Genomic DNA, 22,012 nt, shown 5'->3' with positions numbered 1-22,012 from the left:
CACATGGACGAAGAGGAGGAGGCTTTGGAGGGCTCCTCGCCAAGGTGGCTGTGCTCTGCCTCCACGGTCAGAAACTGGTGCTTCCGAATGCTGCTTGCTGGCAGCTGCTACCCACAGTTTAATGGGGATGCTTCCAGGAGTTGAAGCTGGATATAGGAAGCTACCATCCAGGTCAGTTTTGCCTACACGGGCTGGCAGCATCCCCTGGAGGTGTCTTTCCCTGCCCTCCCCAGGGATGATGCAGTTGGGGTTTGAAGCTGGAGCCTTCTACATGCAGAGCAGGTACTCAGGGGCCACGGCCAGCCCAGTTTGGCCCTCAACTGCCCCACCACTGTTGTCATGCTTCCCCCAGGAGCCAGTGTGGCTCCAATAGCAAGTGAGGAGAGTGGGCACTCAGTGGGTGCTCAAGAGCCTGGCACTCTCCACCAGACTCGGAGCAACTTATCCTTCATTTCGCTGTGCTTTCCCTTTGCTCTCTCTGCGAGATCCTTCCCCAACCGGACAAAGCCTGTTAGTTTTGGCCCCTTTAGCCTTAAAGGTGTGTGTGCCCCTTGTGTCCCTGGGCCTCCCCCTTTCCTCTCTGCTGTCTTCTGTAGAGTCCATGTTGAGCTCAGTAGTTGAGAGACAGTGGCGGTGTAGTGGTTAGAGTCCAGCACTGGGGCCTGGGAGAGACCAGGGTTCAAATCTCCGCTCGGCCATGGAGCACACAGGGTGACCTTGGAGGTCAGCCACTCTTGCCTCTCAGCCTGAGCCACCTTGCTGGGACAGAGGAGAATGGCATCTTTTAGGGGAAGGGGAAGGGGTACCCACGCCTTGCCTGCCACAGAGTGCCCAGCCCTGCAGGGAAGTTGCATCTCCTGAGCAAGAGTGTCTGCGGTGTCCTGGGGATGGGGGTCTCTCCTGCCTTGCTCAGCTCCCCCCCCCTTCTCCCCCCCCTGCAGGGTCTCAGTGGACGTGTGGGCCACCCTGGCCGACTTCTGCAACATCCTGACGGCCGTGAACCAGTCGGAGGTGCCGCTCTACAAGGACCCGGACGAGGACCTGGCCCTGCTCAGCCTGGAGGAGGACCGCCTGCTCTCGGGTTTCGTCCCGCTGCTGGTCGCCCCCCAGGAGCCCTGCTACGTGGAGAAATCCTCGGACAAGGTCAGGGCCGGGGCACGGCGCCCCTCCTCCTCCTCCTCCTCTCTGTCTTCCCCCCTCCGCAACCCTCCAGGCCGTTTCTTCTTGGGAAGCATTTTTGTGCAAACGGAACACGATTAAGTCATTGAGAAAAGGGTGTTAAGGGAAAATATCGACCTTTTAGCCGCTGACATCCCGCTCTGTGTCATGAAAAACCCTCTTGACTTCCTTTTGCTCTGTGTGTGTGTGTGTGTGTGTGTGTGTGTGTGTGTGTGTAAGAGAGAGAGAGAATGTGTGAGAGAGAGTGTGTTTGTGAGTGCGCTCGCTGGCATGCCGTAGATACGGTCATTTCCTCCCTTGTTTAAAGAGCGCAGCTTGCGTTGGCAGCTCTCTGCAGCTCCTCCAAATGGCTTGCATCACGCTCCTCCGAGCAGCCTCCTCCTCTCCCCCCTCCCCGCCCCGACTGCAGAGCCCTGCGTGAGGAGGAAGCCGGCCAGATCTATCTCTCTTCCTCTAAAGACCGGGCGATAAAGAAGGTTGGCGGGGAAGTGAAAAGAAGCACCCAGTGGGGGCGATGGGGGGGCCTGCCAGACCTCCTGCAGCTACCCGTGCCCCACCAGCAGCAGCTCTCTGGGGTTCATAGAATTGTAGAGTTGAAAGGGATCCCCAAAGGTCCTCTAGCCCACCCCCCTGCAAAGCAGGAACCACAGCTGAAGAATCACTGGCAGGTGGCCACCCAACCTCCATTTAAAGGCCTCCGGGGAAGGAGAGCCCATGACCTTCAGCCACTGCTGAATGGCTCTTAACTTCATAAAGTTATTCCTGATGTTTGGTCAGAATCTCCTTCCTTGTCACTCGTCCTCGCCTCTGGAGCAGCAGAATACAAGCTTGCTCCATCTTCCATGTGACAGCCCTTCCTTATTTGAAGCTGGCTCTCGTGTTTTTCTCCCTTTCCTCTTTTGTAGAACATAAAACGGGCCTGATCTCGTCCAGCATATTGTTCTCATATCGGCAAACCAGATTCCCCAATAGGAAACCCTCAAGCAGGGCTTGAGCGCAAGAGCAGTCCCTCTTCCCCTCTTGTGGTATTTCTGCATTGGTTTGGTGCAATTCTGGACCCTGCACAGCCCACCAACGATGGCCTCCCTTGGCCCCAAATCAAGGCCTCTCTTAGCACCCATGTCCTATGAAGATGACACCTCCTGAGTTAGGATTGGGAGCTCTCCTCTTTGGACCTTGGGTAGGAACAAAAGGAGAGCCTTCTGGATCAAGCCCATTGCCCATCTGGCCCAGCAGCCTCTTCTCACTCATAAGATGCCCTAAAGGCAATCCCTGGGACTGAGAAGCATCACCGCCTGTGACCGTGGAATCAGATCAGAGCCATTAGGGTGAATAACCATCAGTAGTTTTATCCTCCTCCATGGATTTGTCCAATCCTCTTATAATGCCATCCAAGCAGGTGGCCATCTCTGCCTCCTGTGGAAGAGAGGTCCATAGCTCATGAAGAAGGACTTGCTTTCATCTGCCCTGAATCTTCCAGCTCTCAACTTCATCACATGTCCCTGCCTTCTGTACGTAAAAAAAATATGCTGCCCCCAAGAGCTTTACCCCTCGAATCCTAGTCTTTGGGCAGGAGGCTAAGCCAGTGGCGGCTGCCCCGTTCTGGGCTGCAGACCCCTGGCTTTGGCTACCAAGAGTCCAGCTGGCAAGGTGCGGGGGAACGGGAAGGGCTAATGCCTTTTGCACACTGGAGCACAGGGGGTCTTGAAACCCGAACCGTCCCCTAAGCATGTCACATGTTAATAGCAAAAAAAAAAAAGGAAGAAGAAAGGAAAGAGAGGTTTTTAAATACCCATAATAAAAAAGGCCAGGAGCCCCTCCCCTCCACCCCGAGGTCCCAGCAAAGGCCCCCAGCAGAAACCAGGCTGTGTTTTTCTCATTTGCAGGACCAGCCAGAGAGGAGAGTTCCCCCCTCCTCCCCCTCCCTGTATCCTTGCAGCAGCCTGTTTCTCCTGCTGTATCTGCTACGGTGGGCAACGAGGGGGGGGGGGGTCTCCTTTTCATGCACCAGGCCCCTTTCGTTGTGCAGTTGCAAGCAATGCGCCCAGGGATGGGGTGGCCTCCTTCAGATCCAGGGTGGAAGCAAGAGTTCCTCTCTCTCTGCTTTTATTTTTGGGCCTGTGCAATATTATATCCTGAATGGATTATGAAATATTACATTTATTTGATATGAAGTTGTTTATTTTAATGTTACATTTTTTAAATTATGTCTTAGTTGGATCAGACTGGTACACAGCCTGTGTTATGTATTTTGTTGTTTCTGCGGCTTGTAAAGCGCCTTGCATATGGTCCCTCTCTCCAGCAGCGGGTTGGACTAAATGAACTCTGGGGTGCCCTTTCTGCCTCTGTGATGCAGGTGTCCCTTACAGGGAATGCTGCAGCCTCTGAGTGCGCTGCCTCTGCTTTGGGCTTGGGGGGAGGCAGGATGACAAATACTTCTTGTGCACTCAGCAAGGGGCGACTTGTGGCAAGTGGAACCTTATTTTTTTTGTAAAGCTTTAATTTATTTATATAATGTATACAAGACAGAGAACAGTTACAACAACGGGTAAAGATGAAAAAATGAAAAACAAAACTATGAAACAGGCACTTTGAATGAGTACAGTTGCACAGGGGTGAAAGTTGCACAGTCCCAAGTAAAGAATATCAGTCTTGTCTGATCTTCTAGATTTGCCAGGCTTGGGCCAAGAGTTGTCTTGAAAGTGATACTTCCTTTGTATATGTAACAATGGAATTTCAAACCATATTCAAAGCATCTAGAGGTTCTAGCCTTTCTCAAAAACTCAAAGTGTGCCTAATTTTCTCCATTCCAGCTTTGTTCCAGAGGGTACCAAATATAAGATTTTGGGCTGTTTTCTGTTGAGTTGCAATGACTGTTTCAGCTGCCGAGGTCAATTCTTTTGACAGTGTTCAGCAATATTAATTCTGGATGACAAACAATCGTTTGTTTTATAATATTTATCATTTCCATCAAAATCATGGATGTTTTAGCTGAGATTCCTGCATTGCAGGCGGTGGTCCTGGATATCCCTTGAAATACTTTCCAACTCGACAATTCTGTGATTCTATGAAAATTAAATTTTTAAAATCTGAGGCCAGCCTTGCATTGAAACAAAGGAGAGGCGAGCCCTGGAGAAAACCCGCAGGAGCGTCTCTGACTTGGAGGGGAAAGAGGAGCTAGGATTGGGGGGGGGGGGCAGACTGAACTGAGCCATAAATCTCGGGTGCGGAATCCGAGGGAAAAGGCTCCCACCTGGAAGTCTCGGGCGGCTGCCGAAGGTTCCCTTTCTGGGGCGCCCCAGATTTGCGGGAAGCAGAGGCTCTGTCGGCCCCTCGTAATTGATGTCCGCTGGAGCTGGGGCTCTGCCAGGCTTGCGTTGGCCGGGCGCCAGCGTTCTGTAATTTCGGAGCCAGGTGTGAAGCGATTTCTGTTCCGTCTTGTTCCCAAGCACCTACAGAAGCCTCTCGCGTCCCACTGAGGCGGGGGGGGGGGTCTGCTCCAGCCTCCAGGAAGGAAACAGCTGTGCAGGTAGAAAGACGGGAAGACGACGGGGAGGGGGTGAGGAAACGGCCCAGCGGCAACGGAGTGCTTCTTGCACCCAGGTGCGATGACACAAGGCTGGGTGCCTGCCAGGGGGCACCCAGCCAGGCATGCGCCCACGAGGAAGAGCCCCCTTGCCCTGTGAGGAATTGGGGGGTGGAGAGGAGGGGCTGAATCCCCCTCCAGTTTGCCCACCTTGCAGGCTGTGGGCTCTTCTTTCTATCCCAGCCTTGCGGTGGCTCTCCAGAGCCTCACCTGCTGACTTCTTAAGAAGCAAAGAAGAGTCTAGCTTCTGGATCAACCAAAGGGAGCCCATCCAGGCCAGCATTCTGTCCTCACAGTGGCCAACCAGATGCCTCTTATGGGAAATTCTGTTGGCTTTGGTACCTCTGCAAGCCTTGGTCTGTCTGAGCCTGCTGACATCCCTCCTCCCTCTTCACTTTGGCTGGTCCTGTCTTGGCCACGTAAGGGCAGTTTGCTATTAGCATAGTAGCATACAGAGGGAACACTGTAGGGCTGGGATGTTCAGTTGCTTAATCTAAAACAAAAGCCCCATAATACGCTTTTAAAAAGGCACCCCTGGTTAATCAGGCAACAAATGCACATTACTTCATAGAAACCACCAGAGCAACCTTGCAGATGTCAGTGGTAAGATGGTCCCTCCGCTCGGGCTTACAATCTAAAAAGTCACAGCATGAAAGGAAAAGCTGTCGGAAGGGAGGAGGGAAAAAGCAGGCACCAGGCACTGTGCCTTAAAGTTACAGAATTTATGTCATGGCCAGCTGGAATGGAAAGATTTCAAGAAAAAGAGGCAGCCAAGGGAAGAGGGCTCTGGTGCTCTGGTCCTGCTTTCCACAAGGCAGGTGGAGAGGCTCTGCAGGTATATACAGATTGAAACTTCAAACTCAGGTGTCTAAATAGAAGCAACTGGGGACATATGGGTGCCCAAGCTGGCATTAATCTGGCAGGAGGGTGTGTCATTGAGGACTAGCAAAGTGTGGCATCCCACCCCATGAAAGCTCACTCACCTTGCCAGCTTGGATCCCAGCAAGCCTCTTGGCCAAGAATGATGCTGGACTCAGCAGCTTTTCTGCCCTCTCCCTTCCAGGGGCTGTTGGTCCTCTGGAAAGATCATTAGGGGATCGCAGAGTGCTTAATGAAGTGGTGAAAGGGGAGGGGCAGTGAGCACCAGTGAGGGGCAGGTGGAGAGGAGGAGGATTAGGCGCTGCTCAGACACTCACCCTCCTTGTAGGCCTCCCTATGACTGGGAGCAAAGGAGCCAAGGAATCGACTTCCCTTCCAAAGGCCTTTAGGCATCCCTCACAGAGGGCTGATCCCCAGGCAAACTCATGGAGGTGAGGAAGGCTCTCAGTGGCCCCAAGCCCCAAGGGCTCTCTTCTCCCTCCAGCACCAGATGATGTAATGCCTCTGGGACACCCAAGTGGGGACTGCTTGCTTGCGCGCTTCCCATGGGGGAATCTCGTTGGCCATGGCGATGGTGGATTAGAGGGGGCCCTCTTTGGCCTGATCCAGCAGCCAGGCTCTTGTGCCGTCTGCATACTGTCTCCAGCACCAGAGGCCTCATTCCTCTGAATCCTTGTTCCTGGGGAATCCCTAGCAGGAGAGCCCTTCTCTTGAGCTCTGGTCCTGATGGCCCTCGGGCTTCCTGTTGGGTCATCTGCTTGGCCACTCACAGAACCAAAGAATCATAGAGTTGGAAGGGAATCTCAGCTGAAGCATCCAAAACAGAGGGCCATCCACCCGCTGCTTAAAAACCTCCAAGGAGACGGTTCAGGAAAAAAGCAACTGAAACTATCAAGGGGATGTAGCGGTTCCCCTGGGAGGAAAGATCAACTTTTTAATTTAGAGAAAAGGCAAGAGCTGACATGACAGAAGTGCATTGAATTATGCCCGGCATGAGGAAAGTGGCAGGGGAAAGTTTTACTCTTCTCATAACTTGCGAAAATCCAAGAAGCGGAAAGTTGGAACATTCAGGACAGATAGAAGGAAGAGATTCCTCATGCAGCAGGGCATGGTTAATCTGTGGAACTCCCTGCCACAGGAGGCAGGGATGGCCACCAACTGGGATGGCATTCGACAAATTCATGGAGGACAAGAGGGCTATTGATGGCTACTGGCCATTGTGCCTAGGCTTTGCCACCACGGTTGGAGGCAGCCATGCTTCAGAAAACCAGTCACTGGAAACCCCAGGAGGGAAGAGGGCTCTGGGGCTCTGGTCCTGCTCACAGATTCCCAGGCATATATCTGGCTGGCCCCTGTGAGGACAGGAGGCTGGGCTCAGTGGGCCACTGCCCTGATCCAGAAGACTCTTTCTTACTCAGGCCCTGAGCCTTCCCAGCGCTGCTTTGGATCGGAGCACCCAGCGGCCCCTCTCTTGTGTCAGCTGCATCTTGAGAGGAGCTGGCGGGCGGCCAGGTGTCATCACTTGCGGCAGTGCCCCTGCCGTGGGGGGGGAGGCGCGAGATAAGATCAGCCGCTTGAGGTGATGGCACCGTTTCAAATAAACCAGGCATGACCCAGAGCTCCCACTTCAAATGGGGGAATGGAATTGCTTCATCCGCTTGACAGCTCGCTCCGCGGAACGAAATTTATCTCCCCTTAATTGCCTCGGATCCCCAGAGAGAGGCTGCGTACGGTAATTCCGAGGAGATAATTAACATCAAATTAAACAAATATGTGGCTCCGTGGCAAGGATCCGAGGGCCGAGCTGGGAAGGCACAGCCAGAGGTGCCCCCACCTCCAGGAGAGCTGATGGAGTGGCCACAATTGTGGGGGGGCATGTGCTCAATTTTGGGGATGCAGCTTCTCCCCGGAAGGGATGGAGCACCCGACCTATGCTTTTGGAGGGGGGCACAAGGATCAGGACCACCCCCTCCCTGGTCCTTCCAGCAGGAAGCAGGTGGTTTTTGGGCTTGCAAGCCAGGCCTCTTTGGAGGCTCAAGGCAGGGTGAACTTCCTGCCCAGAAAGAGAATGGCCTGGGCAACTTCAGACAGTGGCTGGGACGTCTCAGCTTCCCCTCTTCTGCCCATCCCGACCACCGGCCTCTGCATCCTCTCTCAGTCCTTGCTCAGGACCAGGAAGGAGCCTCCCTTTGTGCTGGCACTGCTGGACAGAAGACCTCTGGAGGTGCCTTGGGGTGGGGTGTGCACTGCATGACTGTACTGTCAGCCTCCAGAGTGGCCAGCCAGCCCTGGCAGGCAGCACGGCCAGTGGGCATGGATGGAGTTGGGAGTTGTAGTCCCGGAGGGTGTCCCATTGGCTGCCCCTGCTGCAGAGTCCCTGCCTGCAGCCGCCAGGTTGCAGAGTCACCTGAGGTGGCTTTTCAACAGCAGCACTTAACCTCCATCCAAATATATTTGTTTGCTAATAGGATTTCTTACCGTAAGGTCCCGGGGCAGGTTTCAACCCTATAATTATGCAATTACCAAAAGGTTTATGAAGCCGTTACAATTAAAGAACAAGCGAAATAGATTAGAGCAGCATCTAAATTGCACCCATAGAGTTGCGTCCCTCAGAAGGTCCAACCACCAATGGTTAGGTAGATTTCTGCAGAGAGGGACTTCCAGAATTTAGGCGGTCCTGCAGAGAAAGCCCCTCTTCTAGGCTGGCGTTCCCCACATCTCTGAGGGTGGCAGAACCATTCTGAATACCAGTTGCTGGAAACCACAGGAGCAGAGAGTTGCTCTTGTGCTCCAATCCTGCTTGCAGGTTTCCCATAACGAGCATCTGGTTGTCCACAGTGAAAACAGGATGCTGGACAAGATGGGCCATTGGCTTGACCCAGCAGGCTCCTCTTGGGCTGTTTTTAAGAGGCAAGTTCCTAGTCCTCATAATCCTCTGAGAACAGGATGCCAGACTCAATGGGCCTGAACCAGCAAGCTCTTCTTACGGAAGCCACAGAAGGGGAGAATACTCTTGGGCTGGGGACATGAAATGTTACCATTCGTTTATAATACGCCCCCTTACAGCATTGACAATATATCCAGGGGCAGCAAGCTCTGTTGTGCAATGGGCAAGTTGGACGAGGTCTGTATAGGGTGGGCGAAGGTGCCCAACACCCGCCATTCGGATGACCCCTCCTGAGAGTTTGCACAGCTTTGTCTCAAAAGAGGTGCCTCCAGGCAAGCTTGACTTCCTTTAGACTCCAGCAGCATCTATAAGCTGGTGGTGGTGCTGGTTTGGGGTTTGCTTTTTTTAAAAAGTACTGAAATTGGAGCAAATTTGCATTTGAAAGCTGGCGTGAGTCCCCCTCTGATTCTCTTGAGGGAACCTGCACAGTCCCTTTGATGTCCTCACCTCCCTTGGATCTACATCAAGGAGCCTCCTGAGGGGAGAAAAGCAGGGCCTCTGGCTTGGTGGGGAAATATTTGCACCTGGTTGCCGGGGTGTCAAGAGCAGGGTCACCAGGAGGCAACTGGGGGGAGAGAGGCAGCCCTCCAGGCAGAAGGTGTGAGCTTCCCTCTGCAGAGAGGGAGAAGCCTGCACCTCCATGAGGGCTGGCCTCTTGCTAGGGGGAACAACCCTGTCAGCATGGAGGAGGAGGAGGACAGGGCTTACTGCAGGCCCTGGGCCCAAACCTCCTCAGCTTTCTTCTGAGCAAATTCCGGTCAGATAAAGGACTGCTTCGCGCGGCACAGACAAACTGTGGAACTCCCTCCCACAAGAAACAGTCATATTCACTCGCTGTGGCGGCTCTGCTCTGACTGCCCAGTCAGAGGCAGCAATGCTTCTGAGTGCCAGTGGCTGGAAACCTCAGGAGGAGAGAGTGCGCCTCTTGGGCTCAGATCCTGCTTGTGAGTTTCCCTTTGGGGCATCTGGTTGGCTGCCATCCATGAGAAAAGGATGCTGGACCAGGTGGGCCATTGACCTGACCCCGCAGGCTCTGCACCAACAACTGACCTCCCTCCCTCTCCAGAATATTATGAACATGAGGTGTAGAAAGTGGGAAGTCCCAACGCCATTTGTGGCAACGCTCGTGAGCCCACCCAGAGCACCCAGGACTGTGACCCGGTTTGTCCTCCAAATTCCTCCCTTCCCATGGGTGGCTTCTGGAAAAGGAAATGGTTTCTGGTAACGCCTCTCCCCCAAGATTCAAGGTGAATTGGGGTGCAGGAAAGTGCCGCAGAGTACTCCTGCTTGGCATACAGAAGGAGATCCCAGGCTCAGTCCTCCAGTGGCATCTGCAGGTTGGGCCTGGGGAGGGATGGAGGCTCCCTCCTACATCCAGGGGAACTGTCTCTCTCTCCCGGGGGCAGAAGCAACCCAGAGCAGCCCCAACCCCTGCAGGAACCCCCTTCCAATTCTGTGAATCTTTAGCTGTGATGGCAGGGGGCTGGACTAGATGGCCCTTGGGGATCCCTTCCAACTCTATGGTTCTGTTATTTATTTTCAGCACCCTTACAGCCCCCCACCCCACTTTCTTCCCTGGGCTTTGTGCAGGGACTTGCTCTATGGCACTGCTGCTGCTGGTGGTGGTGGTGGTGGTTCTCCCTGGTGTAATGAATGAGCTGTCAAGCCAGGAGTGAGCGCCTCTTCTTCCTCCTGGCAAAGGCTCCCTTTTTCACACCCTTCTACATGGAGGTAGAGTCCCTCTCCGTTGGGGTGGGAGGAGAGGAGGGTGCCTTACCCCTGAGCCACAGTTCCCTCCTCAAAGGACGTCTGCCGGGGATGCTTGGGGGCGCCTTTCTCTCAGGGCCAGGGTGGCACGCTTGGCTCCTTCTGGCTCCACAGATCTGCCCCACAATAGACCCTCCAAGATGGGGCTTGAGCCTGGTTCGCTGGTCGCTCTCTGGACCTTGCCAGTGGCCTACCTAGTCCAACATCCTGCTCTCACAATGGCCAACCAGATGCCTGAATGGAAAACCCACAGGCAGAGCCCTTTCCGCTCCTGTAGTTTCCAGCAGTTGGCATTTGGTAGCATTGCTGCCTCCCCACCCCTTCATCTGGGGTGCCCTGTTGTGGGGTGACATGGAGAAGAAGCAGGGTTGCAGAACATTCCCCCCCCCCCTGGTCCTCCTTCATGGCAAGTATCTCTCTTTCCAGGACGCCCCGTGCCTGGGGAAGAGACGCAGCTGGCAGCAGTGAGTGGGGAGAAATGTGCATCTTGGGGCGGATAAGACAATGGGCTGGAAAATCTTTCCTGCTCTTTGCTGGCAGGAGGACCTGCCTGGGGAGGCAGCCGGTAGGAGAAGCCTCATCTGGAGAGAGAGAGAAAGAGAGAGGTCTTGCCTGGCCCACGGGCAGCGGAACAAACTACGCCCAGGTTTGCAGCTGGCCAGCTGTGGCCCATCCCCACCTCCCATCTCCTGTCAGAGGCTCGGAAATGCTGAGCTAACTCCGATCAAGGCTTGAGATTTGTTGTTGAAGGTGCAGGGCGGGGGGAAGAGGACGTGGAGAGGTGCCTGCCCAGCTGGGCTCTCTGCAGATTTGAGATGGATTGCGGAGTCGCAGCTCCCTGAAATGTGGGATGTCCCTCTCGAGCCAGAGAGCCAGCGAGAGAGCCCATCAACCCTGCCTTGAACTCCCAGAGCTGAGCCTCTCCCCGTTTCTCTGGCCTGCTCCCCCCACCCTCCTGGTGCCCCCGCCTCCTCCTCTCTGGGTCCCTGCAGCAACTCCTTGGAACGCTCCTGCTCCACCAGCACTGGTAATGTCTGGCCAGCGGTTCCGCCAAGAGCTAGATCATGTTGAGGGCGTGGAGGGGAGGGAGGGGAAGGATGGGGGCTTCCTCCCCTCCGACCGGACGAACCAGGGAGGAGGAAGAACAGGCACGGAAAGGATGGATCTAGGGCCCTGGACAGGCCCCGGCCACCTTCCAAAGGCGTTCAGCCCTTGAAAAAGACACGTCCCAGCGCCTGTGAATAGGAGGGAGGCAGAGCGAGTGCCCAGATTAAGACCTGCCGCTCGCCCAAGGCTGAAGCAGCAGGGAGGCGCTTTTGTGGTATCCGGACAGGAAGTGAAAGCTCCCTCAGTCTCTCTCTCTCTCTCTCTGCCCTTGTAAAGCCTCCCCAGGTCACCCTTGACTCCTCCTGTTCTGCCGAGGTTGTCCATAGTTGCAAGATTTGGGACAGATAGAAGAAAGTCCTTCTTCACGCAGCACACAGTTAAACTGCGGAACTCGCTCCCTCAAGAGGCAAAGATGGCCACCAACTTGAATGGCTTTCAGAGAGGAGTAGACACATTCCTGGAGGAGGCTAGTAGCCCCCAGGGCTCAGCTCTGCACAGCCAGAGGCAGCGATGCTTCTGAATGCCAGTTGCTGAAAACAGCAGGCAGGAGGTGAGAAGGCTCCTGTGTTTGAATCCTGCTTGCAGGTTTCTCCCAGGCATGTGGTCGGCCCCTGCGAGAACAGGATGCTGGACTAGATGGGCCACTGGCCTGATCCAGCAGGCTCTTTCTTCTTAGGTGGGTGCTGCTCCATGGCTGCCGCAAGCACTTCCTGCCACTGCAGGATTCTGCATCTGTTTCAGGTTTTGGCAGCAACAGAATTAGAAGCTTGGGTTTGTTTGAGTCTGCCAAGGAGGTTTGACAGCATGTGGGCAGCAGCCACCACAGTCGTGGAAAACAGCGAGGCTTTTGTGGCTGGGCTGGGGAGCCTGTGCTTGCCTGCAGTGGCTCTTTGGCCTTCCCCCACCATTGCATATTGTGCAAGCGCTGCTTTGTTTGCGTGACTCGAAAACGGTTGCAGAGGATTCAGCCTTTTTTTGCAGAGCAGCATTTTGATGACTTGTTGGTAGCTCAGCGGAACGCTGCCCCCAAATGCCACGCCTCCACCCCTTCTGCTGAGCCTGCACCTTCTGGTGCCCTCTCTGGCAGGGACTTGCCCTGGAAGTGGGCGAGCCAGAGCGCCAGTGGGGATGAGGCCGCTCTCCTGCTTCCCAGAACATCCTGCCCACCTCTTTTGCCAGGCTTGCACCCACGTCCTCCTCCCCCAGGGACAGAGCAGCTGCCTGGTGCTCCTCCTGCAGGTGGGATTCAGCCCAGCCCTGCAGCTCAGGGTGGCCAGGTTGCCAGCCCCTGCGCCACTCCTGCCGCAGAGCCCCGATGCCTGCCATGACCTCAGGGGCCAGACCTCCAGCCAGGAGTGGGCGGCAAATAGGCCCGTTGCTCAGTGGTTCCCAAACCTTTTCAGGCCCCCACCCCCTTGTTTCCACAAACTCCTCCCCAGAGCCCCCTACCCTATAAAAAGCATTATTCAGCATAGTGGTCTTCCCGAACACAATGAAATTCATAACAGGAACAATTGGTTGCACATTTATTCAAAATCCGCTTGGAACTATTTAACTTAATTCAACAAAACGGGTGAAATTGATGCAGTGAAACCAGCTTTCCCAGTCCGACAGTCCTTTGCACCTCCAGTGCCCCTCTGCTGCCCCCTTGCCAGGAAACTGCACTGCCCCCAAGGGGTGACACCACCCACTTTGGAAACCACAGGGGCAGCTGCAGGGTCAGGGGAGCAGAGAGATGGGGCTGCCTCCAGTTTCCCCTGGTGTGCAAATGTGGCCAAGTGGAGCGCTTGGCTCAGGGTCTCTCCTGTCCTGATGTTTTAATCACCTGTTAAGTGCTCCGAGGAGGCTCTGCCAGCAAAGGAAGAAGGGAGGCTCTGGCAGCCACTTTCACCAGCTCCTTGCCAGGAGAGCTTTTGGGCCTTCTCCTGAAGGGCCCCACCTCATCTCCTGCCCCCACCGGGTCCTGTGCTGCAGCTGCCGAGCTTTGCTGCCAAGGGGCTGGCAAGGTTGACCTTTCCCAGTCAAGGCTGGTGTCAACCCTGTGCTGGCTCTCTCACTCCCAAGCGCTTCAGACAAACTGTGAAAGCCAGCCAAAAGGCGTCAGGAATTAACAGAGGGGAGGCGATCAGTAAATCAAGCCTCCTTTCGAGGTGGTCCAGGGAACGTGAGCTGCAGGGGAAGTTTGTGCCTCTGGGGTGTGTGGCACAAAGCCCCAAGTCTTGGCCGGATCCTGCCACCTCTTTCCCCCCATGCACAGATTCTCCCAGCACCGCCTTCTCTCTGCAGCAACACCCCAACGCTTCCCTGGACCCAGAGAAACCCCTTGAACGGAGGTTATTCCCACAAGAGGCACCTGGGCTGCACTAGAGGGGCCCCCACTGGCCTGATCCAGCAGCCTCTTCTCATGTTCGTCCCACAAACCCGGTCGCGGGATTTATGACGCACCTGGTGCCAAAGAGTGCATTATCGTCCTTCGCACCCTCACAGCCGCACCACAAGGTAGGCCAGGGCGAGCCAGGGGCTCAGGCCTGCCAGCATCTCCAGTCAGCACTCCGCCCTCTGTCCCCTATCCAGACCCGTCTCCTGTCAGGTCCGCTGGGTGGGGCAGGGGAAACATTTCCAGTCGCAGGATCGAAACTTTAGGAGCTGGGCTTCAGCTCGCAAGGACGGAGGGGGAGAAGCCAGGAGCCACAAAGGGCCAGCGCCAGAATTGGTGGGCCGCAGTCCCTGCCCCAAACCCAGAGTGATCCAGAAGGGGAGTGGACTCTCAGAGGACCTTGGCAGCACCAGTTCCATCCTGAGCACCCCACACAGTTCCCTCTGAGCTCTGTTTCTAGGCTCCCTTTTCAGACTGGAGTGGGGTTTTTTCCCTGCTGACAGATGCCGTTGGGGATTGACGCTGGCATCTCCTTCAGGATGCTCAGAGGGTGCTCCCATACCCCAACCCTTTAAGGCGGGCCAGGTGGGTTGTGGGCCAGTTGTGGCACATCATCCGAGGCCTCCCCACCTCAGCTGCGTCCCACAGACACCCCCTCTTGCTCGCTCTCTGCCCCCACCGGTAGACCCACGCTTGTTGGGGAGGGGGAGCAGCTCCTCCCCCCTCCCCATTGCAGCCTGTTCCCTGCTTCCTGCCGGGTGGGGGGCAATGTCAGGCCAGGGAGGTCACAGCGGGGTGAGGCAGCTGATGGCCCATGCGCCAGGGGACTCCGATTACCCTGCGGCAGAGAGGAAGCTGGCAGCTCGAGGGGGCAGGGGAAGTGCAAGCACTTCCTCTCTCCCGGGCAGAGCAGAGCTGCCTTTCCCCACCAGCCCAGGCAGCTCTGAGTCAGCCTCCACAGGGAGCCACCTGGGCTAGGCCAGTGCCCCTCACCCCTCCCCCTTGGCCCAGAGAGTGCTGGGGGCCTCTCTGCTGGTGCTGCTTGTGGGGCACGCTTCTTCCCCCTTGATCCTTCTCCTGGCCAGCAGGCATCCCCTCTCGCAGGCCAGGCCTCCGGTGCTCACGGTCAAGGACATCTGTGCCCAAAGGGCTCACCGTCTTCTCTGCAGGCAGGGGAGGGCCGTACAGCGTCTGTCTTGCAGGCAGCAGGTTCCAGGTTCAACCCCCAAAGGCATCTCCAGGTCATAATAATAATAACTTTATTGTTCATATGCCACCCATCTGACTAGGTTGTCCCAACAAAAAAAATTCCTTCCAGTAGCACCTTAAAGACCAACTAAGTTAGTTCTTGGTATGAGCTTTCGTGTGCATGCACACTTCTTCAGATACACTGAAACAGAAGTTTCCAGACCCTTCTATATAGTGAGAAGGTGGGGAGGGGTATTACTCAGAAGGGTGGTGGGAATGGGTGATTGGCAGATAGCTGTGATGAGCCTGTTGACGACTCTTAACGACTGCAATAGGTCTTACAGGAAAAAGCAAGGGGTGAGAAGGTGAAAAATGGCTTTGTCATGAGATAAGAATCCAATGTCTTTGTTCAGACCAGGTCTCTCCATGGTTTTAAGTTTGGTGATAAGTTGCAATTCAGCAGCTTCTCTTTCCAGTCTATTTCTGAAATTCCTTTGTAGTAAAACAGCTACTTTGAGATCTTGTATAGAATGTCCTGGGAGATTGAAGTGTTCTCCTACTGGTTGTCCCAGCCACTCTGGGCAGCTCCCAACAAAATATTAAAAACACAATAAAACATCAAACATTTAAAACCTCCCTGTACAGGACTGCCTTCACACGTCTTCTAAAAGTCAAATAGTTGTTTTATTTCCTAGACTGGGAGAGACTCCTGCCTGAAACCCTGGAGAGCTGCTGCCAGTCAGTGTAGACACTATTGTGTTAAATGAACCATTGGTTTGACTGGGTATAAGGCCACTTCCTAGGTTCCTGTTTCAGCCTTTTATTGAGAACCATGAGGACTAGAATCTTCCTTTACTTTCACGGAAAGGTCTGTAGCTCAGTGAAGGATGCAGCGCAGAATGGGACAAGATGGGAGGAGCTGAGGACACAGGGGGAACAGCTGTCCGGCAGCCGTCTTCCATCCTGCGGCTTCCCATCTCATTTTTTTCTCAGACTCTTGGGGCTCCTGTGACTCCTACATGGCAGGGGGTTGGACTGGATGACCTTTGGGGGTACTTTCCAGTTTTACAGTTCTGTGACTCCTTTGTCTGGCAGGCATTGCAGTCAGCCAGCATGGGCACTTGCCATGTGGGGTGGGTGGGTCTACATTTTCACCTTGAAATCCCTTCTGGGGGGACCTGGCCACAGCAGAAGCACCATTTTTTTTTTTTATTGTTGTTAGCCGCCCTGAGCCCGGCTTCGGCTGGGGACGGCGGGATATAAATAAAATTTATTATTTATTATTATTATTCCCTGAAGTGAAGGAGGGCAGCAGGAAGTAGGGCACCCCCCAAAAATAAAAAGAAAAGCACCACCCTGCTTTTTTGTGCCTTTGAAATGGGCATGGAGGAGCAGGAGTCTGCACCAGCAATGCTGGGATGCCTGCCCTCCCTTCTCTCCCTCCCCAGCCCAGGTTCCCTCCTCTCACTTCCCTCAGCAATGAGGGATGTTGGCTCGACTGCCCTACAGGTTCTCTCTCGGAAGCCCTGTCCATCAGAGCCGAGCCTGTCAAGGATCGCAGCCCTCCCAGGCTGGCGAGAGAAGGATTTCTTCACCCGGGTGCGTCCCTGGCTTGGAACATGGGGCAGTGATGGCTGCTGGCGTAAGAGGCTTTGGGAGGATTGGACATATCCAAGGAGGAGGAGAGGGCTGGCAGGGGCTGCTGATCTTGATGGGCACATGGAGCTTCCACATCCAGGCATAGTCTAACCCAGGGTTAGGCAACCTAAGGCCCGTGGGCCGGATGTGGCCCAATCGCCTTCTCAATCCGGCCCGTGGACAGTCCTGGAATCAGCGTGTTTTTACATGAGTAGAATGTGTCCTTTTATTTAAAATGCATCTCTGGGTTATATGTGGGGCACAGGAAGTCGTTCATTCCCCCCCCCAAAAAAATATAGTCCGGCCCCCCACATGGTCTGAGGGACGGTGGACCGGCCCAGGGCTGAAAAAGGTTGCTGGCACCCGGTCTACCCTCTTGAGCACCATTCACTGGGCAGCTGCAGCAGGAAAGGGGCTTCCCTTTCGAACCCTGCTTTGGGTGTCTCCTTGGCCACTGTGGAAAGCAGGGTGCTGGTCTGGTCCAAGAGCCTCCTGGATCAGGCCAGTGGCCCATCTGGCCCCTCATCCTTTCCTCACAGTGGCCACCCAGATGCCCAAAGGGAAACCCGCAAGGAGGAACAGGGTGGCACAGTTTTGGCCAGCCTTGGCCAACCTGGTGCCCATCAGAGGCTCTCCTACAGGTTGCAGGAGTGGGGCACCTTGGCAGCTTGCCCTGCCAAACCTGGAAAGCCTCTTCCCTGGGCGGATCCAGCATGTGGCTGGAACAGGCCCTCATGCTGGAGCACCCTAAAACGCCCCCCTTTTCTGTATCTACATTCCCACCTGTTGTTGTATTGAACTCTTTTATTGTTTCAACTGCTTCAAAGGTTTGCCAGGTTTAGAGATTGATATAGAAATTGATAAAGAGAGATACGATGATTTAAATATAGATGCATAAAAGGGAAGGTCCCAGAGCTGAGTCCAGCTCGGAAGCATGTTTGCTGTCATGAGTAGTCGCAGCGGGCATAATGCCACAAGAGCCGCCCCCTCCATCGGAGGTTTGGCATCTCCAACTTGAAGCTCCGAGGATCTGGAGAACAGGATATCCCGCTGTTCCTCCAAGGAGCCCACAGTGGTGTGCACCTTCTCCCTCTCTCCACAACAACCCTGTAGAGTGTGAGCCTGAGAGACAAGTGACCAGGGCGAAGTCGGCTGGTGAGCTTCCTGGCTGAGCAGGAATTGATCCCAGGCCTTCGCTCAGCACACTAACCACTATGCCCCACTGCTTCTCTCCTTAGCCACAGATGCCCTCTCCTCTCCTGGCCAACGGCCCAGCAGCCTGTTTAGTGTCGGAGAGGTTGGTTGCTGCCGTATTGCCAGCAGGACTCAAACCCGGGTCTCCCTCTGGCTCTGCTACGTGCCTGCGCCCTGTCCCGTCCCCCCTGCCCAGACAATGCCCTCTGACCTCTGTATCTTGTTGTGTGTCCCCACCCCCTCCATCTCTCTCATCCTGGCTCCTCCATAGGTCATTGCGGCGGACTGCAAGCGGGTCACTGTGCTGAAGTATTTCCTGGAAGCCCTCTGTGGCCAAGAAGAGCCATTGCTGGCATTCAAGGGTGGAAAGTATGTGTCAGTGGCCCCCGTCCCAGACGCCATGGGAAAGGAAGCAGCCAGCCAAGAGGGAAAACAACTGGAAGATCAGGTACCGGAGGGCGGGGGGGGGGGAGAGAGAGATCAGCGCAGGCAGCAGCAGGAGCAATTGCCCCAGCGGGGCCTGGGCTGGCCGCGCTCCCCGCTATTTATAGCTGGCCAGGAGGAGGGGAGGAAGACCAGCCTTTTGGGGGGGGGGGTCCTGCTGCTGCCGCCGCTGCACTCATATGTGCCCCTTCCTGCCAGCAGCCTTTATTTCTCTGTCTCTCTCTCTGGCAACAGCGATGAGTTCCAGATGCGCTTTCCAAATAACGATTCCTTTCAGGGTGGGGGGCACAGCTTTAATAACGTGCAGCTCAGGCCCAGCAGGAAAGGGTTGGGAGGTGGGAGGCAGAGCAGGGTGAGGGTTCAGGCTCAGGATCGAGTTTATTGGGACGGTGGAGGGGGGGTGAGAAGCAGCGCCGAACAGCAGCCCACGTACAGGAAGAGAGGGGCTTGGTGCTGGCTCTTCTCTCCCCCCCCCCCGCCTCCTCTTCCCTGCCCTCCCTTTGCCTCTCGCGCTCTCTCTTTCACACACACACATCCTGATGTGATTAAGGAATTTCTTCTCTTGTTTTTCTGCCCCGGCTTGTTCCTGTAGCCCGGGGTTCTCTGCAGGCCGTCCGTGTGTGAGAGTGTGTGAGCGCTTGGTGTTCATTCAGCATCCCTGCCAGCTGCTCTGCAAGGCTGCGCTTGCCTTGAGAACGGGAAGCGGGTGGGAGGCAGAAGAAAGTCCTCCTTCGTTCTCCACAGAGTTAAACTGCGGAACTCGCTCCCACAGGAAGCAGCCACCAGCCTAGATGGCTTTAAAAGAGGATGGGACAGATTTGTTTATTTACACCCCTCCTTTTTCCCTGACCGGGACGCAAGGCGGCTTACAGATAAAATCCGCAGAGGAGGACCGTTCTGGTCGCCTCACCTGAAAGAGGATATTTTAGAGCAGGGAGAAAGATCAGAAAAGGGCAGGCCAAATAATTGAGGGAATTGAGAGACTCCCCCGTGAAGGAAGGTTGCAGCTTTGAGGAAAGGAGAGTGAGAGGCAACACAATAGAAGTTTATAAAAGTCATGCATGGCATAGAGAAAGCAGATAAAGAAAAGTCACTCATAATGTGAGAACTCAAGGATATGTGTTGAAGCTGAACGTTGGGAAATTGAGGATGGATAAAAGAGAGTCCTTCACGCAGTGCTGAGTTGAACTATGGAACTCCCTCCCACTGGAGGCAGGGATGGCCACCAACATGGATAGGTTTAAAAAGAGGATCAGACAGATTCACAGAGGAGGAGAGGGCTGTCAGTGGCTACTAGCCCAGGGGCTTGGCTCTGCCTCCGCGGTCAGAGGCAGCAGTACTTCTGAATCCCAGTTGCTGGGAACTGCAGGAGGGGAGAAGGCTCTTGTGCTCAGATCCTGCTTGTGGGTTTCCCGTAATGGGCATCTGGTTGGCCCCTGTGGGGACAGCAGGCTGGACTGGAGGGGCCACTGGCCTGATCCATCTGGCTCTTCTGAGGTTCTTGTGCAGGATAGAGGAGGAGAGACTTTGGAGTCTGAGGCTTTGGCCCAGCCTTGGGCCGAGGAGACAAGGACCTCCAATGGGCGGCTGCTGCTGCTTCCTTTCCCCTTTTTCAAAAGGGGTTTGGAGCAGAATATCTTGTGGTGCCTGTGCAGGAGCCCAGGGGCTGGGAGGTGGTGAAGTCTGTCAGGAATCCTTCAGCTGCGATTGCTAGATGACCCTCAGGGTCCCTTCCAACTCTGCAGTTCTGTGATGGGGAACGTCCTCTCCACCCCTTTCCCAGCAGTAGCAGCAGGAGGAGTTTCTTGCAGTGAGGAGGCGAAGGGGTGAGCCACGGTGCAGCGTCTGCTCCCAAGGATCCCTGGGAATTGTAGTTCCCTAAAGGGGCTCCCATCCTCCTGCAGCGAGATCAACCGTGCAATTCCCAGTGTTCATGGTGGGAAGACGGAACAGGGAGGGGGGACCAAAAGCGCTGCATATAGCTTGCTAGCTTTCCTTTGTTGCAATTGTCCTTCCCAACCGCCCTTTCTTTTCTTCTTCCTCCCCTCCTCCTGGCTGGTGACAAGGAGGACGATGTCCGGATCGAGGCTTTTGAGGACGACTCGGAGGCCGACGGCAGCGGCGGAGAGCTGGACATCAGGGAGCTGCGGGCAAAGAAGCAAGCGCTGACCAGGAAGGTGGCCGAACAGCAGCGCCGGCAAGACAAGATCCAGGTTTGCATTGGGGCGCGTGGTCGAATTGTAAAGCTGGAAGGGGTCCCCAGAGGCATCTAGTCCAACCCCTGCAGCACAGGAATCTCAGCTTGCATGCATGTATCCATTTACTTATAGCAGAGGTAGGAAGCTTCAAGCCCCAAATACGGCCCTCCAAGCCTCAGCGCCCGGCCCTTGGAAATCTCCCAAGCCGCTTTCTAGCTCTGCTTAATACTTCACGTGGTTTTGGGAGGTGTCTGAGTGTCTGCAGAAGCCAGCCTAAATTAAATGTGCATAATTTGCCCTTGCCTCTGGCCCTGCACATGGGGCCCCTGGAAGGGAATGTGGCCCTAAGGCCTGAACAAAAGGTTCCCTGCCCCTGGCTTTAAATATTTCCTAACAGCCTTTCATTGAAAATGTTCCAAGGCGGCATATCACACATTTCATGCAACATATAAGTGGAATTCTTTTTTTAAAAAAACCCAACAGATGAGTTTAACAAACGTACAGCAAAAATAAGCTGTGAACAAAAAACATAAAATACGCGAGGTGCGGCTAGAAATAAGCTTTCCTTCCTTTCTCCTAACACTACATCTCGTGAGCATCCAGAGAAGCTGAATGTTGGGAGATTCAGGACACGGGGGGAAACTCCTCCTTCACACAATGCGAAGTAAAATTGTGGAACTGACTCCTGCAGGAGACAGCGATGGCCACCAACCTGGATGGCTTTAAAAGAGAACTAGACAAATGGGTAGATTAGCCTCAGTGGTGATGCCAACCGCATATCTCCGGGAAGCTTTTCGGAGCGCAATCCCAAGAACCATCAGGGCGGCACACCCTCCCCCCTTGCTGGGCCAGGCGGATCGTTGGGCGAGTCGGGGGCAGCAGCCTCCAGGACCAAGGTGGCAATCCTAAAGTCCCTAACCGCCTCTGCATCGTAAATCTCACATGGGACAGGAGCTGAACTGGAAGGCTTTGCTGTGCCTGAGTCCCACATCCCCCAAACCGCAGCAGAGCTCACCACGACATCCCCCCCATTCGTAGTCCTGTTGATTCTGCTGTAAACCGACCTCTACAGATGAAGGGTGGTGGGCAAATTTAATTCATTCATTGATTAATAGAATGAAATAAATGGCAGTTCGAAGCACCACTGTGCCAACTGCAGGGGAGAGAGAGAGAGTGTGCCCTAGGGCGTTGGCTGGCTTGCCTCTGGAGCCTGCAGGCTGGCTGGCTGACTGGCTCCCTACAGCCAAGGGAAATTCCTCCTCCCTTCTCTTTCTCTCTCTCCTCTCTCCCCCCCCCCCCCAAATTCTCTCTCCTTGCAGTGCCCAGGGCCCTCTTCACTTCCATAACTCTTCATTTCCCAGCCTTGAACGCCAGCCAAACACATCTGTCTAGCCATATGCGTGAACTCTGGAGTCTGTGCCGAGGTGGTTGTAAAACAGGGCCGCTGAAGGCCCTACTGGGAGAGCAGCGCACATGTGTACCCGCCGGCTGTTGGCTGCGGGCCCAGA

General features: G+C 55.0%; 1 protein-coding gene across 4 annotated transcripts in view; it reads left to right on the top strand.

The window, feature by feature from the left end:
- Nucleotides 1-22,012, top strand: part of SMG6 (SMG6 nonsense mediated mRNA decay factor) — an 88,114-nt gene that overhangs the window by 55,451 nt on the left and 10,651 nt on the right. For all 4 annotated transcript variants that reach the window (XM_083715006.1, XM_083715005.1, XM_083715004.1 and 1 more), the window contains exons 13-15: nucleotides 942-1,143; nucleotides 18,134-18,310; nucleotides 20,373-20,519. In XM_083715006.1, the coding sequence (XP_083571132.1) occupies nucleotides 942-1,143; nucleotides 18,134-18,310; nucleotides 20,373-20,519 (526 nt within the window). The remainder of the gene's footprint in view (nucleotides 1-941; nucleotides 1,144-18,133; nucleotides 18,311-20,372; nucleotides 20,520-22,012) is intronic.

This window comes from Podarcis gaigeae (assembly GCF_964106915.1).
Source record: "Podarcis gaigeae genome assembly, chromosome: 15".
Lineage (NCBI taxonomy): Eukaryota > Metazoa > Chordata > Lepidosauria > Squamata > Lacertidae > Podarcis > Podarcis gaigeae.
The sequence above is the reverse complement of the archived record's forward strand: the minus strand, read 5'-3'. Positions and strand labels throughout refer to the sequence as shown.